At 27.6% G+C, this 17,312-nt stretch overlaps 2 protein-coding genes across 4 annotated transcripts in view; one reads left to right on the top strand and one right to left on the bottom strand.

Moving 5' to 3' along the window:
- Window positions 1-8,319, top strand: part of LOC107448361 (uncharacterized) — a 30,190-nt gene extending 21,871 nt beyond the window's left edge. Inside the window, exons 9-12 of the mRNA XM_043043754.3 lie at window positions 3,038-3,179; window positions 5,371-5,559; window positions 6,432-6,561; window positions 7,401-8,319. Of these exons, the coding sequence (XP_042899688.2) occupies window positions 3,038-3,179; window positions 5,371-5,559; window positions 6,432-6,561; window positions 7,401-7,659 (720 nt within the window). The 3' untranslated portion in view covers window positions 7,660-8,319. The remainder of the gene's footprint in view (window positions 1-3,037; window positions 3,180-5,370; window positions 5,560-6,431; window positions 6,562-7,400) is intronic.
- LOC139425019 (dynein light chain Tctex-type protein 2B-like) lies at window positions 2,613-13,577 on the bottom strand. 3 transcript variants are annotated; one of them, XM_087157629.1, is made up of 3 exons: window positions 11,879-12,855; window positions 8,518-9,138; window positions 2,613-2,985 (listed from the first exon to the last, which is right to left on the bottom strand). In XM_087157629.1, the coding sequence occupies exon 2, from the start codon at window positions 9,135-9,137 to the stop codon at window positions 8,763-8,765; it is 375 nt and encodes a 124-aa protein (XP_087013755.1). In that variant the 5' UTR covers window position 9,138; window positions 11,879-12,855; the 3' UTR covers window positions 2,613-2,985; window positions 8,518-8,762. The 3 variants fall into 3 exon arrangements, with proteins under 3 accessions (XP_087013755.1, XP_087013753.1, XP_087013754.1); XM_087157627.1 differs by lacking the exon at window positions 11,879-12,855 and adding an exon at window positions 13,334-13,577 and having other exon boundaries at window positions 2,618-2,985; XM_087157628.1 differs by lacking the exons at window positions 2,613-2,985; window positions 11,879-12,855 and adding exons at window positions 4,438-5,239; window positions 13,334-13,577.
- Between the last annotated feature and the right edge of the window lie 3,735 nt (window positions 13,578-17,312).

Here is a 17,312-nt window from a genome sequence, read left to right as displayed (position 1 = left end):
ATTACGCTATATCTCATAAAATATGTTTTCGAATTAGCTGAAGTTTATAATATCTAGTAATAATAATAGCTTAATAATAGCCGTTAATATTTATCTTCATTAAGAAATATTTAAAACTAAATAGACAGGGACAGTGATGACGTATTTTATGACGTCAAACCCCGCCTCCTTCCAAACGCGTTCCAAACAATTTTTTGAATGAACCATTTCAATGGCATTTCCTATGTGAATTTAAGACGGCAAGATTTTTAGTTTATTATTGAAATAAATAAATTTATATAGCGCTTCTAAGGGACTTATTCCTAATTTAAGTAGTTTTCTTTATACGGAGTATCAGTAGATTTTACGAGTTAAACGCATTAAATGCTATAAAAAAAAGTTTCAAAATGGTCATGTTATCTTTAATTTTGATGTATAAAAATCTAAGCGTCAATATTTTTAAATCTTGTTTCATGTTTAAAATAATGTCTTATTTTATTTAGAATTTGTTACATATTCTTGACCTACATCTAATTTTTTTCTTTAGTTATGGATAGGCATGCATTGTTTTAAAACGTTTTGTAATTAATTTTTAATCTATAATTAGATTGTATTTATCAATACTAATATGTCTGTTTATTTAATTATGTCTGTTTATTTAATTATGTCTGATGATAAAATTTTTAGTTATTGTAAACTTTGTTTGCTTAAGATTCTCTGATTATTGATGCTAATTCTCATAAGCTTTAGTTTTTAACTACTAAATAGGAATAAATTATGTAACTAACTTATTTAATTTTAAATCTGCACAGAGTTTTAGTTTAAACTCAGATTTATTTTGACTTGAGATTTTATCTTGTTTATATTTGTCAATATCATCATTAATTAGTTTTTAACTATAGTTTTATGCATTAATTATTTGAGAAAATTAAGTTACCTCATTATTAGATAATAAGGTATCTATTATCTAATAATAATATTAGATTATTTTTTAACGTTAATAGTGTAGTGCTATATTAATGTGTAGTGTTATCATAGTACAGTGTAGTGGTATGTTAAAAGGGTCAATATTATGTTTAGTTTCCAGAATTTTAATATATAGAATAGCTAAATTATTTTAGAATTTTAAATTTCTAATTTTCATTTTAAAATGTGAGAGGAACAATTTTTTTTAGGTGTTACATATGAATTTATCTTAAAATCTCAGATTCCTATTTTATTCGATAAGAAAGTGCAACATGAATTTTTTTAGAATTCTTTAAAACATACTTATCCCATACATAAACTTTTATTTGCATTCATATTTATTACTCTATGTATTCACATAGATGTTTAAATTTTACTTATTTAATAATATTAATTTCGCATGCATTTCAAATAAATATAATTCAAATTTTTAAGAAATTTTTTAACTTAGAAACTTAATTCTTTAATGTATGTATGCATATTTAGTTATACAGCTTTTATTTTGGCAAATGTTACTGTTATCACTTTTTATAGAATAAAATTTGCATTTGACAGTCTAAATCAAAATTTTTTAAATTACCTTCATAGTAATATTCTATTTGTTGCAGTGAACGTAACATTCAAGTCATCCATATTTATTTCATAATTTGGTTGTAAATATGTTTTAAGACCTGTCAACTCTTTTGTTTATATAATTTTTTTTTTTTTACTTCCTATCATTTTAGTAAATTTACCAATTAATTTGAGCTATTTTAAAAACGTGTATCTAAAATACTTTATAATTTTCACTAATTTATCTGACTTTATTCATGCTTCTTACATAACTTTTTAATTTGTTTTAAAATTCTCATAAGTATTTACAATTAATAAGTTGTCTCAATATTATAAAAAAATTGATTTAATATAATATACATATTTTAAGAAAAATTAAACATAAATTCGAAATAACTTTTTCCAAGTAATAAAATTCACAAATTTCCGATTTCCAGATTATAAATACAATTTATATGGTAAATATTAAATACAAATTCTCTCAATCATATAAACAAAAAGTTTTCATAATCATTTGCAATTAATAAGCCATTCCAATTAATATCATAAAAATAGATTAACGTAATATTAATATATGCAACACTTTTTCTTGCCATGTCAGTGGTTAAATTCGACTCTATATTAATATATTCAAAGATTTAGTTGACCCACTTTTAACTGCATGAGAAACGCCATATTGTTTGCTCCGTTCGAAACTTTGTTTGGAACGGGGAGAGCTAGTGACGTCGTTGATGACGTAGGACTAACCCTGTCTATTCGCAAGTTCTTTAAGGAATTAGCAGCATCAATGACAAAATTGTACATAGGAGTAAAAAAAAAGTATTTTAAAACCAAAACAATTAGTAGACAATTTAATCAGTTTGATTTGGTCTTTTTTTTTAATTGACCTTTCTTAGTTTCGAGGGAGAACAATATTTTTTAACCTGTTTAATTTTTAACTTTTAACATGAATCAGACATTTTACTTTTTTGACAGAGGAAAGTATACATATAAAAATAATTGTCTTAGGTATTAATAATTTTCTAAAATAAAAAATAAATAAAAAAAAAGAATATTGCTCCACTACTGAATAAAATAGATACTGTCCGGTTTTTTTCTTTTCTAAATGAAATTAATTACTAAAACATCCAATTAGTTCTTGTATAAAACCCTACTAATCTTAAAAACTTTTTTAATAATTTAACATAATAATTTTAAAAAATTCACAGATTTCAGTTTCATCGATTCATGCATAGAGTATATTTCAGATATTCATAGATTCATGCACAGAGTAGAGTTTCTTTATTTCCTCTTTTCAAAAAAAAAATCAGCAACTTGTTAAATTTTAATAAAGTATCTTTACAGACTAAAAACAACAGCAAATTGAGATGAATGCGAATAGCAAAAAGATGTGTAAAGAGCATTTAGGGTTCCCGAAATACTTTTTCTGCTCTCTGAAATCTTTCCTATAGGATGCAATACAAAAAGTTGAAATAAATTCGCCATAACCTGCAAAAAAAACACAACTACTTTAATTCAATTTCATACATATCAATTTCAGATATTAGATGGGAATCAAACACTGTGTGACACATCAGGGGATGATAATGTGTTGGAGGGAAAAGCTATATGGACATTGAGAGAGTGGGACTTGTGTCCCTTATTTATAGGATTGTATTTTTCTATCGGATTTGGATTAATTTGTAAGTTTTTTTCTGATGTTCATTACATAAATATGTGAGGTAATTGCATTTACAAAATGAATTCCCTACGTAAAAGAAATTTTTTAATCCCAATTTTAATATCTGTACGACTACTATGATCATTTCCTCCCTATGCTGTAAAAAAAATTCCAGATCAAGTTAGAAAATAAAATACAGGCACTCAAGATACCAATACTTTCATAAAATTCATTTTCACTAGAACCTGCTGAGGAACAAAAATATGATATACCATAATTTTTACAGTGATAGTTACCGTAAAATCCCTGACTCACTCTGAATAAATAAATATTACTGTAAAATTTACGGTATAATAACTTGAAGTGAAAACTATTTTTGAGTCAAAATAGATTTTACGAATAAATTAGTTAGTGCTGGTAATTAATACCGCAATTTGATCCGGAATTTTTTACAATGTAGCATTTTTCTTATTATTATGTAAATTTTATTTTAAGAAAATTTTGAGCCTTATTGCCATTCTTTTTTTAGTTCTTAAAACATTCAAATAAAACCACTTCATGAATTCACATGTCCCCATAATGTAATATTATCATCGGAGAAGATATTAAGCCGATAACATAGGTGCATTATGTTTATAAAAAATTGCATTCTTAAGGCTATAAAAATTTTGATCATTTTTCAACTTTTTTTGTAATTTTTTAGTTTCAGTATATATTTTGAAATGATTTCTTTTAGCTATAGAGCTTAGTTATCAACGTTAACAAATTTGGTATTGCCGAGCGCTTTCAACCGAACGAAGGGATTCACTTCAAGTAGATTTTTTAGTTATTTGATAATAGATTAAATAAATGTACTTCGTTGTTTATGCAAATACTTTAACTTTCGCAAAACTTACAAAAAAGTAAATTTTCAGTTTTTATGTTTAGCTGCATGCAAATAAATTCCTATTGAAAAAACAGCACTTTCACAGCATATTACCAGAATTTTTTTTCCATTTCCTTCATTAGTAATATTAGTTATAGATTTTTCAAAACATATCACACTCTGTGCTCAACCACAACTTTAAATTACAAAACATAAAATTTTCATTCACCTTATTGTACTTATCTGTATTTCATTTGCTTTATTCATGTATATTCATCTACAAAATGCGCCGAAATCGTTTCAGAAAATGATGACAAAAATTACGCTTACTAAGTATCATATATTTATTTCATGTGAATTCGAACATTTTTGACATCATTGTATAAAATGAAGTGAATTAGGTATCATATGTAAGTAAACAAAACTTTTTTAACACCATTATTGAAAATGATGGCAAAAATATATGCACTTTAGGTATCATACATTCATATTTAAATTCAAAGAACTATGTAGGATTTTTTAAAATACAGTTATTAGAAAGATCCATAAGGGCAAAGGAAGTATTAAAATGGTCTAAAATAAGTTTATTTGAAAATGAAGCTTAAAAGCGGTTTTGGATGATCTGATGAGTCATGACAACAAAAGAACTTGACCTGGTTTAAAATGACATTTGACGTGTGTTTACCCATTTTCAACTCACTCACATTTTTGACATCATTGTATAAAATGATTTCAATTAGATATCATATATTTGTATGTAGTAAACAAAACTTTTTGACACCATTATTGAAAATGATGTCAAAAATTGATGCACTTTAGGTATCATATATTTATATTTTAAAGAACTATATAGGATTTTTTAAAATACAGTTATTAGGAAGATCCATAAGAGCAAAGGATCTATTAAAATCGTCTAAAATCAGTTAGTTAGAAGAGCAGCTCTGATTTTAAAGGATCTGATGAGTCATGACAACAGAAGAACTTGACTTAAAGTGACATTCGACGCCCATTATCAACTCACTCACATTTGCTATGTGCCATGAAATATCGAGCTCCTACTGTAAAAGTGCGATTTTATAAGTTTGAGACTTGTTCTTCTAGAGCTAATATTTTTATTCCTCAGAAGACAATACCCCTAGTTTATTGTGTCATCCAAAATTTACACTCTTATGGTGATTGTTTTCGGCTGCAGATGATCTTGAAATATATTAGGTACCCTGTACAAAATAGAACTTTTAATGCACAACAACTTTTCTTAAAATGCTTATTTCAAATTTTTCTAAACATTTATATTTGATCATAAAAGCAATACGAATTCAATATAATTAATTTTTTTCTGTTTCAACAGTTTTTTTCTTGGTAATCACCATTTTGAAGATTGTACATACGAGGTATAAACTGAATATTGATGTATGGCTCTATGCACATGGAGTCATATGGGTAAAGGAAAAAGATATCGACAGGGATAAAAATTTCGACGCTTTCATATCATTCAGCCATAAAGATCAAGATCTGGTCATTACGGATATTATTTCTGGTAAGAATCTTGATTAACTATTTAGCATAATTTTGCAAGATTTCACAATTCTAAAAGCTTCCGTAAATGAAATTTTGACTAGTGAAATCTCATTGTAAAACATTGTTACCGCCATGCTATAATCAATATTAAAACCGTCAATTTTTTTGGTAAAATAAAGACGAAAAATTATGGTCGAAATTTTTAAAATATGGTAAAATTTACCGTGTTTCTGACTCTCATTGGATTACTAAGAAACCAATTAACTTTTACGTAGTGCTTTGGTAATGATTTTGGTAAACTTACCAACAAAAATTGGTTTTATAATATGTAATAAAATTTGGTAAATGTGGAAATTTTATCATCATACCTTACACATAAAAAAAAACATTTCTTCGGTAAAATTTACTTTTTCGTTGTGTATTCCTTTATAAATCGAGTGATAATAAGAACTATAATTTTGAATATTAGAATTTCGGGTAAACCGTTATCATATTAACTGAAAAATTATCAGATGAATAAGTTAAATAGAGTGCATTTTGATTTTGATTTCTTGAACTATATTTTTATTTGCCAGAAATGTCATTACTATAAAGTAATTTAAACAGAAATTTTCCTACTTGCATTATAAAGTTAAATATAATTAATATCAACAATCAGTATTCTTTTTTTCTAAGAATTAACCGAATTTTAAAAGAATATCAAAAAATGCATTGATTATCAAAAATGCAAATTTCCTAACTTCATACTACTAAACCTCATAATTTTTTTTCAAAAAGAAGATTTCAAATTTATTCGAAATGTACCTGTTTTGTGTGTAAAATTACTAAATTAAAATTAACATGAAAAAGTAGTTACGAAATTAATAAACACATCAAACCTTTTTCTTTCAGTGTTAGAAGTCAAGCAGCCTATGACCAGATTGTGTCTCCATTACAAGCATTTTATAGCTGGTGAATACATTGACGCAAATATTTTCACCGCAGTTCAAAATTCTAAAAGAACAATCATTGTTCTCTCAAAGTAATGTTGTCGAGTTCTTTTAATTTATTCCGCTGTGTAAATTAATTGTTTTGTTATTTTTATTAACAAAAAACTATGCATTGGATTTTTTTTTATTTATAAGGCCATTTATCATACACTAAATCTCAGGCGAAAACGTCAGCTGTATCTAGATTTAGAAATTTTTACTTCATTTGTAAAAAAAAAATTTAATAAATCATCTGAAATTTATTTTTTGAATAAATTATTGCATAAAAAAGAGCTCAAATCATAATTTTTTGAATGAAGAATTTTATTTTCATTTATAAATATTTTTTATTAGGACTAAAAAAATTAAGAACAATAACTAAGAATAAATTGTATCCACTTAAGCAGCCGAAAAAAAAGTTTTTTTTTCCTATCATAAGTAATTTAAAGTCCCAATGCTGTTATTTAATTTAATTCATTGGAACATATGAAGCTATTTTTTTAAATAAATTATTATGCAGGGAAAAAAAACTTTAATTAATAATTTTTCGAATAAAACGAATTTTATTTTTATTTATTATTATTTTTTTTGGAATTTTATCAAGACTAAAAAAATAAGAACAATAATTAATTATAAATAGTTGTATAATAATATGCATTGGATTGAAATAAATTTTAAAACAATCTATAAAACATTTTTTTAAGTTTCTTTTTGTGGCTGCATTCAACTGGCCCAGCATAATATCTAGAATGTAATCCTTATTATAGGCTTGTAGAAAATTTAAAAGCAAAATTTTTCTGTTATATTTCTAATAATATTTATAAATAACTACAATGATTTAATATTATTTCATTGAAAATGCTTTTAAAATAAACATTATTGAAACTTGCAGGAATTTTCTTGAAAGTGAGTGGTGCGTCTACGAGTTTCGGGCAGCCCATATGCAAGCTCTGAAGGACAAAGTAAATCGTGTCATAATCATCAAATTGGGAGAATTACCAGATGATGCTCATCCAGACATCAAGCTTTATTTGAAAAGTACAACGTACCTCACCTGGGGAGAAAAGTATTTTTGGGACAAACTATTCTACGTGCTGCCTGTTTCTTCAATTAAAGATAACATTAAAAACCGCACTTCATACCCCATTTAAAATTTGCTACGAATGACTTAAGTTATTAAAATTTGAACTTATTAAACAATTATGATAGAAATTACTTTGTTTCTTAAACAATCTTTTCTCTTTCTGATGATGACTTAAAATTCCTGAATAGTGTTTGCTAAGCATTTAATTATATAAGAATGGGCTTTAAATTTAATATTTCTAAAAGCATATAAAGCACTTTTTTCTTTGATATTTCTGATATTTCTTTAACACCTAAAAATCTCCTAAATCACCTAAATAGTTTTGATAAATATATAAATCTAAATACTTGTAAAAAGATATTGATAGTTTTTCAATAGTTTGCAATTGTTACTTAGAAAAAACTTCTCTAGGAAGAGTAACAATTAAAAAAAAGATTTAGGCAGTTTGATCATGATATATACTAGTGGTAACAGGCAAACCTTGAATAAAGTTAGGCAATGTAAAAAGAATATATTATTTCAAAGATGATAAAGGAGACGAAAGAAAACGGAAAAGTATCCAATAAATTTTTTTATCTAATTCTCCATAAAAAAATTAATAAAAATAGCGCCTTCTGAACAAACTTTAAAACTGGGATTTAAACAAACTTTAAACAGGATAAAATTCTACTTTCTGAATTTTGAGGAAAATATTGTTTGCAATAAACTTTACAAAAAAATAAATAAATAAGAGAGTAAGTACTTTTTGTTTGAATGAATGTAAGCAACAACTAAGTATAACCTACAGAATACCAAAGCATTTACTATTCTGTAATTTTAGCAAAACTTTAGGTTAAGCTTCGACAGTAAATATTATAGATTTAAAATAAAAAAGGATTTATTTTTGCATTATTTCCTTAAAAAGAGAGTGGAGAATTCAGCTTACCTTTCTCCGCGCATTTTTATAAAATTTTAATGACTGAATATTATTTCCTGTTCTTTTAACACAGTATTTTATATTCTGGGAATTGAATATAAGCTGCATAAACAAAAGGAAACTGCAAAATAAAATAATAAGTTTTTCAAAAATCCAGGCTGGTGATTCACTTAACTTCACCTTGCTGTAGGTTTCAATAACTGAATTTAGTTCTTTCTTATTAAGCTAATTTTCTCTTCAAATCATTTTTGATTTTATTTCCAACAATAGCAATAAAGAGCATAAACTGCAATGACGCAGTACAGAGTATCTCTGCTAATTGTTACAGAAACACATGTGTCAGCGTCATCGTCCCACAGACATCCTGCCGATGTCTTCAAGCCTTGACCTAACTTTTCACCGATTATCACTTGCACAATGAACTTGTACTGTTTATCTTCTAGTTCTTTGAGAGCGTCATGAATCTTTCTACTTAACGTTCTCGTCCACTCTGATGCATATATGTATTCATATTCTTTGCTACCCAACTCTTCAGTCGCCAAGCTTTTAATTAAATCTTTCACCGCTTCAGAATCAAACTTTCGGTCGATTGGTGGTCGGATGTTCAGCAGTTTTACTTTCTTTGGCATTCTAGTAATATGAAAGAAATAAAAATCAATAAAGAAAAGAATTTCACAACTAATTTACAAATATGATTGCTTCTGTAAGTTACCCAAAACTAATCTTATTTATTTTAATTTAAACATCTCCAGTAGTTGTAGCCATCCCTTGTAGTTTTAACTCTTACATATTTAGAGGTTCTGTTAATCACATCCCTCAATAAGGTAATCACTAAGAGTATTTTTTTAAAAAAATATTTAAACGTCTAGAGACGGCAACTTAATGAAAAAATAAGATATTAAAAATTTCTTTATTAATTCTCATTGTTGTCAATCACAATTTAGTAGATTAAAAATGTCATCCACAATTACGTGGGATGAAAACCAGTTTAAAGCTACTTGAACAATCAGAAGATAGAATTATTATACAAATGTTTCTAAAATTTTAATTGTTAATTATTCTTTCATAAAGTTATTTAAGGAATAGTATGTATTTCTGTTTTTAAAGTTTCAGCTGTACTGAGCGCAAAATAAGAAATGTATGAGAAAGGTAAAAATATTTATTATAAAGATCAGATTTTAACGGTCGAAATGTCAATCTCAATAGTTAAAAAAGATTACTTCTAATACACTAATTTATTATTGTAGATGATATTTTAAAATGCTAAATCAGACACAAGAATGAACTTTCTTTGGAATAAACATACCTTTTTATGTTGTATTTTAATTTTTGAACATCAAAATATTGTTGTATTTGCCTTCTGGAAAATATTCGCTATAGTTCAGTTAGGAAAGTGCTCGAAAGTTTATGCCCCTAAATGCTAATTTCACATTTTGAGTTAATCAAATAAATTCAGTTAAAAAGTTAAAAGGTTTTGCATGTAGGCAATATAGTTTGCAAAGAAACACCTAGTGGCATTTGGAAATTCATTATCTTTCAACAAGACAATAAAAAATATATATAAAAAAATTATTTCTTTATTCATATTTATGTATGTAGGAATATTATTTATAAATTTTCCTACATACTAGAAGAAAAATGTAAGAGAATCGAGTGTAATTAGAAGAGCAGTTGAATTTCGTAGACATTTAGCAAAGCAACAACTTTTGTTTTGTTATAACAACAGCATTTAATTAAATAAATATAAGTTAATACCTGAATTTAAAGAACTTAGAATAATTTTAAAAATTAGTGGGGTTGTTTTCGACTATTTGTTGGAGAGAAAAAAATTTAATTTTCCTTTTGTAGGGTAACGATTTACTAGAAATTATTGGTATCAAATTTACAATTCTTATTGCCACACATTTAGTTACAAATGCAGTGCGAATACAAATATGGTAAAAATTACCTCATAAAGCCAGAAACACGGTAAATTTTAGCATATTCTAGTAATTATTACATTTTTTGTCTTACAAAAAGCAGTTTTATTTACTTAAATGTTTTAAAAAAGTTAAAAGCATCCGCTTCAAAATTAGACATTAAAACTATTTTAAATAGCTTCGGTATCTTTTTAATTATCATAAAATACTTCAAACACCTTCCCAATTACCGAATTTATATTCGATTGAACATCCCAAACCAATTCGAGTTTGAGTTCCGAATAAAAATGTATGAAATAAAAAATAAACAAGTTAACTTAAAGAGATGATAAAATAATAAAATTTTATTGCTTAACGGTTTGAATCGATTATATAGCAAATGAGTGCCTGCAAAATACTCTAGCAATAAAAACTTTATTAAGTTCTAAATACAGTTTTAATTATTTAAGTGATTATTACATTTTTATTAGAGAAATTCAATTTATTTATAAATACTATATTCAACATTATCAGTTTAAGTTCGAGCTTAAGACTTTTAATTTTTTCTAAGTAATATCAATTTTAAGTTAAAATTGTTAAGTATCAGATGCGCGTAATGAGTCGTTGATAATATACAACAAATACGAAAATTTTAGTCGTTACTTCTCGCTATAATGCCGACCGGCTTGTGTGGGGGTTAGGGAACTGCCCTTGCATCAGAAAGGTTGTAGGTTCAAATCCCGGGCAAGACATGGATGTTTTTTCCCTCTCTGTACTATCTGTCCTTACTGTGGGAGCAACGTTGGCCCACCTAATATGGTGACCCTGAAAGAGTGGCCAACAAATCTGCCCTTCAGGTGCCTGTAAGACCTAGGTCATTATCCAGGTGGGTATTGAAAAAAAAAACCTTCTCGCTGTAAGGAAAACCTTTGTTATCCATCTGAGCAGCTCATTTAGATAACAAACAAGATGATAAAGATATGTTTGTTACTGCAACATTTTAGTGAATTAAAAATTAGTAAAATTGATAAAAATGATGAATTCAAATTTTTCTCAATTCCTTAAAAATTCTTTCAAATTTAAAATGGATTTTTCCTTTTACATCAAAGCACATTCGCAGCAGCCAGTTGTCAGTTAAGAAATTCATGCATTGTAAAACATTTCGAATCAAATTATGGTAAAAAGCACTGATACTCAGGGTGCCGGTACTTTTTACCATCAAATCCGTTTTTACTGGAACATGTTACGGAACAAAAATTTGATAAACCGTAATTTTTAAAATAATAATTACCTTAAACTCACTGAATCACTCCAATTAAATAAATATTACTGTAAAATTTACGGTATATTATTTTATTGTAGAAATGGATTTTGGGAATGATAATAATTTTATTGTGCCGATTATATCGTAATTTGATCCGGAATTTTTTACAGTGTAGAGGTTAAAGCTTCATAATTTTGAAAACTATGACCTGATGATAACAAAATAGTTAACATGAGCCGTGGTTGCTCAGGGGATAGAACGCTTGGCTTCCAATAAGATGATCAGAGTTCAAATCCCAGCGATGGCTGGTCGATTCATTCGAATTCCGCACCCGGCTTGCACGGACCACGGTACTGACGAAAAATGTCCTCAGTGGTAGACGAAGCATGGGTTAAAGTCCCGTTGCCATCAGAATAACCGGGGGAGGTTTTCGTGGCTTTCCTCTCCCTGTAACGCAAATACTGGTTAACTTTATCAAAAAAATCCTCCACGAAAACACATTTCTCCCAAAATTAATTCAGGAGTTCTCTTGTCTTCTGGATTAGGTTCAAAATTACAAGGCTACGGAGTTGAGCATTGGTAGTCCTAAAACCAAAATTGGATTGGCTGTTCAACGACGGTAAAATAAAATCGCTGACATCGCGAATCGGTTCTTTACTTCCCAGTTAAGTTGGTATTCATCGCTAGAAAGGCTTCAAGCCATCACCGTGAACAGAACCCTAATTTATTGTAATATGATAACTTAACGCTTGAATAATCGCACAGTGGAATTATAATGTACCTTCACGACTAGTATTCCTTTTATCAGTCAAATATACTTTTAATCATAAAATTCTATTTTAAAAATTTCTACATCAATTCTGTCCGTTATAAGGACATACGAGTTAAGTAGTAAAGCGAAACATCAGATACACTGAAAAAAATTCCGGATCAAATTACGGTATAAAGTGCCGGCACTTTGGGTGCATCATCAGTAGAACCCATTTTACCATAAAACCCATTTATCATAAAATCCATTTTACCATAAAATCCATTTTTACCGTAAAATATTATACCTTAATTTTTACAGTTATATTCATTTAATTAGTGTGATTCCGTAATTCTACGGGATATCAGAATTTTTGTTCCGCTACATGTTCCTTTAAAAATGAATTTTTGAGTAAAATATGAGCAAAGCATAAAGTATACCGACAATTTTTACTGTAATTTAATCCGAAAATTTTTAAAATGTACATGAACTTCTAAAATGCATATCAGTTATGATATAGCTAAGTTGTGTTTAAGAGATAAAAAAAAAAGATTCCGTGTATATAAACTGAAAATTTGTAATCGAATTGAAGTATGTACTTTTTAAATTATACCAATTTATAAAAAGAATTCTAAAAGGAAAACAATATTAAAATTATAACCTCAAAAAACAGTTTGAAATATGTGTGTAAAACTTCCTTTTTCTTCTTTATGTTTTAAACAGAACATCCAAAAATGCAAGTAAGAACAAAGCTTAAAATGTCTTGACTTTCACTAAAATTGGAATTTTTTTCAGTTTTAAAGGCGTTATAAGAATGCAAATGTAAATAACAGATCAGAAAGTTCCAATTATCATATCTTAAGTTCCAGCAATAAAAAAGTTCTAAATCAAAATATTCTGCTGACGATAACTTACCTTATAATTTTCCTAAAATCAAATTCTGCGAATTTTCTTTCGTAGCTTACAGTTGGAAAAGACGAGCTAGTTGGATATGTATTTCTAATATCTATTCAACTTCAGAACCATGTTCTCTTACGTAAGACAAACGCTGCCTATAGCAACGGCTCTCTCAACAAACCGATGCCATATTTTTTAAAAGAAATACTTATATCCATGAGAAGAAAACGATTTTTTGCCAGAAGATTCTCAAAAGGTACGATGAAATAAAATGTCTTTACTTTTTAATACCATAAGCTTAAATCATAATTTCTTAAATTTCTATTTGATATAATAATTTTGAATTAAAATATTATAGTTGGAAAAGATTTAATAAATTTCAATTGGAAATTAAAAAGACCTAACCATTATTTAATATTATAGTCACATTTTTTAAAACATTTTACATTAGTCAATTCGTAATATGGTGTTCAGTTTGTTTCAATTTTTGCTAAACTTACAGACTATTACTGTTAAATAATTTGCAATTCTTGCTATTTCTTAATGTAATGTAACATTTTTAAGTGAGTGCATTTTTTAAGAAAACGATTCAAAAAATGATGAGATTAATCTGATCGTTTTCTGATTTTCAATGACAAACTTTTGTTTTAGAATTAAGCATATCATGATAGAACAAATACTCTACAACAAAGTATTCAAATAATAATTTCAAAATTATTATTTGGTAACTAATTATACTCTAAGGGTTTGCAACTGGGTATTTGCAACTCGAGAAGAAGTGAAGTGATTATGCCTAACCATGTGATTTAAATCAAATTTATTTGCGTGCGTGAAAACGTGTGTGTCGAACCTGATTGGCTTCTGAATCGACAAATATTACGATTTACCTACGTTGTCACCACTGGCAGATATCCAGTTGTACACAGTTTGAAAACTAATTAATGAAAAATGTAAATATTTTTTTAAATACACTGCTTTACATTTAGTAATGAAATATTTTTAACCATCTATTTGTAGTTCTATTTGGTGTTTTTTAAACTTCTATTTGTAGTTAAATTATTTTTAATTATAGAAGACAAAATTTGGAATTAAAATGTGCTAAATATGCTCCTGCACCCCACAGCCCAAGGTCAAGAAAACTGAGATGAGCACAGTAGGCTTCGGCCTTCTATGGGCTGTCGCTCCACTGAGTTTGGTTTAGTTTACAAACAATTTCGAAAGCAAAGGATTGCATATTTCATATGAAAAACATCATTTTAGTACTCACTTAGATTCCAACATTATGAACGCATTTGTAATGTGTTCAACAGTATTACTTCCTAAAAATTCCTAATATTGCTCTTTTATTGCGCATATATATTACATACTTCATTATATCACTTATATTAGAAGGTGTTTCGTAATGATCACCCTTCAGATATATCTATATATTTTAATCCATGTCAAAACCGAAGCCAAATAATGCACACAGTAATAACGTAAACTAATATTTAAGTCAGGATAAAACAAACACGCTGTTGAAATGCATCGAATCAGTGAGAAAAACAAGATTGAAAAATTCAAAATCTATTTGATCTTAGAAAAAGCAGTGAAGAAATCAGAGGTGCTTGTTGAAAATACTTCATTTTCACAATCCAATCAGACTGACTTTGTTTTTCTTTCCTTTTTACTGTTTATTCCTCAGATTTTCGATAAAATTTTTCTTTCTTCATCATTTTAATGTTACTTTTCGACTCCCGATTTATGTACTTTTTTGAATTCATCACTAACAAGGATTCTGAAAATATTTATTGATGACGATCATTATAAAAATTGCTCCATACTAGAACCATACACTTGCTTATATTATAATTATTGCCTTTATACAATAATTAAAGAAGAAGCTTGTCTGTCGTATAACTCCCGAATATTGGTAATTATTTTTATTTTTAGTTCAATAGTAATGAAAATTTAACTTTCAGTATTAGCGGGTTAGTTCCATCAAAAATTCTTCGACGAAAGTAAATTACTCCCAATATTTGATCCCGGAGTTTCCTTTTCTTCCGAATTATTTTCAAAATTACAAGGCTTCGGAGATTACGGACATTAGTAGTCGTAAATTCAAAAATTGAGTCGGCTGTTCAACAACGATTGTAAAATAAAAATATAATAAAGTAGTTAAAGTAGAACTATGGTAAAACTTAGGGAATAGATCGTTCGCCTCCCAATGAAGTGAGATTGAATCCCAGAAATGGCTCATCGATACGGATTCCACACCCGGCTCACACCGACCACTGTACTGGCATAAAATATGCTCAGCGCTGGACGAATCATGGATTACAGTCCCCTTGCCATACGCTAACCGTGTGGGTTTTAGTGGTTTTCCTTTCCATGTAACGCAATTGCAGGTTAGTTTCATCAAGTAGTCAGCCGCGAAGGCAAACATTTCTCCCAATACTTGATCTAGAAGTTCCCTTGTCTTCTAGATCGGGTACAAAATTACAAGGTTGCGGAGTTGAACATTGGTTGTCGTAAATAAAAGTAAAAGATATATTTAAAAAGAGACTCCAACGCTACATTATCTGGCTTTAAAAAATTTGCAAAAATTAAGAACAGCTTATAGATTTTAATAATTTTCATCTAGGTGCTAAATTGGCGATTGGTGCATTTATCTCGCCAAATTGGCCACTTTTAAACAAGTTTGATAACTTTGAAAATATTTAAGTTATTTTTCTTTCTAAAGTTCAAATGATTCTTTATGATGAGATGGTGCATATAGTTAAAAATTATAGCTTATGTGACTGTTTCATTTTCTTTAGTGAAAGAGCTTCAAGAAATACTGTTAAAGTGATTTCGACACGAAAAAAAGAGCGAAGCTTGAGAGAAACTTTGCCTGATGTAGTTATTGACTTCGTTTTCTTTCTTTTTCGGGCAATATTAAAATCTTGACTTGAATGTCCAATTACGTTAGATTCAGAGACCTTATCAAAAATAAATTTGCAAATTGATGGCGAAAATATGTGACTTATCATTGCGTTCATTAGATCCTTCAATAAAAGTTTTACGGAATCATATTTGTTGTAATAATCAACTTTGACTTTCACTTAACCCTTTGACGTAAAATTTTTAGTAAACATATTTTTCAAACTTTTTCATTATTTTGTATTAATTTCGGTCAAAATAAGAGAAAAATATTGTATTTAGAATTTTAATAATTTATGGTTATAAAACACAGCGTGAAACACCGGTGTCTTTTTTGGGTGGTTTAAGGTAAAATTTTCTAAACAGGGCTACCTTTCAAGTAATAATTTCTCAAATATGCACTTATTTGCAGTTATTTAGATCTAAGAGAAACAGTTACTCATTATTGAAATTACTTTAATTGACAAAATCAACTATTGATAAATTTTTGAATATGAAAAAAAAATTCAAAATATTTTTTTTCAAATTAAAATATATTTCCAGTGCCAGAAAAAGGTAAATAAAAAAGGGTCACCGGTGTCTCATCTGCGTCAAAGGGTTAACACTCTACTCTTTTTAATTTTTAATTGTTGAAAAAAAAACATTAATATCTGCTCTATTTTTTAATATTTTTATTCAAATTTCAAATTTGAAGTTTTAGTAAGAATCAACTATGTTTTCTTTTCCGTAAGACAAATAAAATGAATAACAAAAAAATTAGTTTAATGCAAATTCTTAAATAAAGCAAAGAGTTATCAATTATTTAAAATTCAATTTCACAGAAACTATTCAATTTGCTCAAATTTTGTATTTTGCCATTTAAAAATTACATCCTTTGAAATGATATAAAAAATATTACACCTTGCAATTCAAAATGTTACGACTAATATTAAATAATAAAAAGCAATAAAAATTTATTAAACGATATATTTTGCATAAAATTATCTTTGGATAAACGAATTTTACAGATGTGCGCAAAATTTGATTAAAGAGTTCTCAAAAAATGCCAAATTCGCAAAAAATAAAATCTAATTAAGGGGTCCATACTTTGGACCGC

This window comes from Parasteatoda tepidariorum, chromosome 2, assembly GCF_982258835.1.
Source record: "Parasteatoda tepidariorum strain Cologne lab strain chromosome 2, Ptep-v5.0, whole genome shotgun sequence".
In the NCBI taxonomy this organism is placed as follows: Eukaryota; Metazoa; Arthropoda; class Arachnida; order Araneae; family Theridiidae; genus Parasteatoda; species Parasteatoda tepidariorum.
Note: the sequence above shows the minus strand (reverse complement) of the source record. Positions and strands in the feature narration are given on the sequence as shown.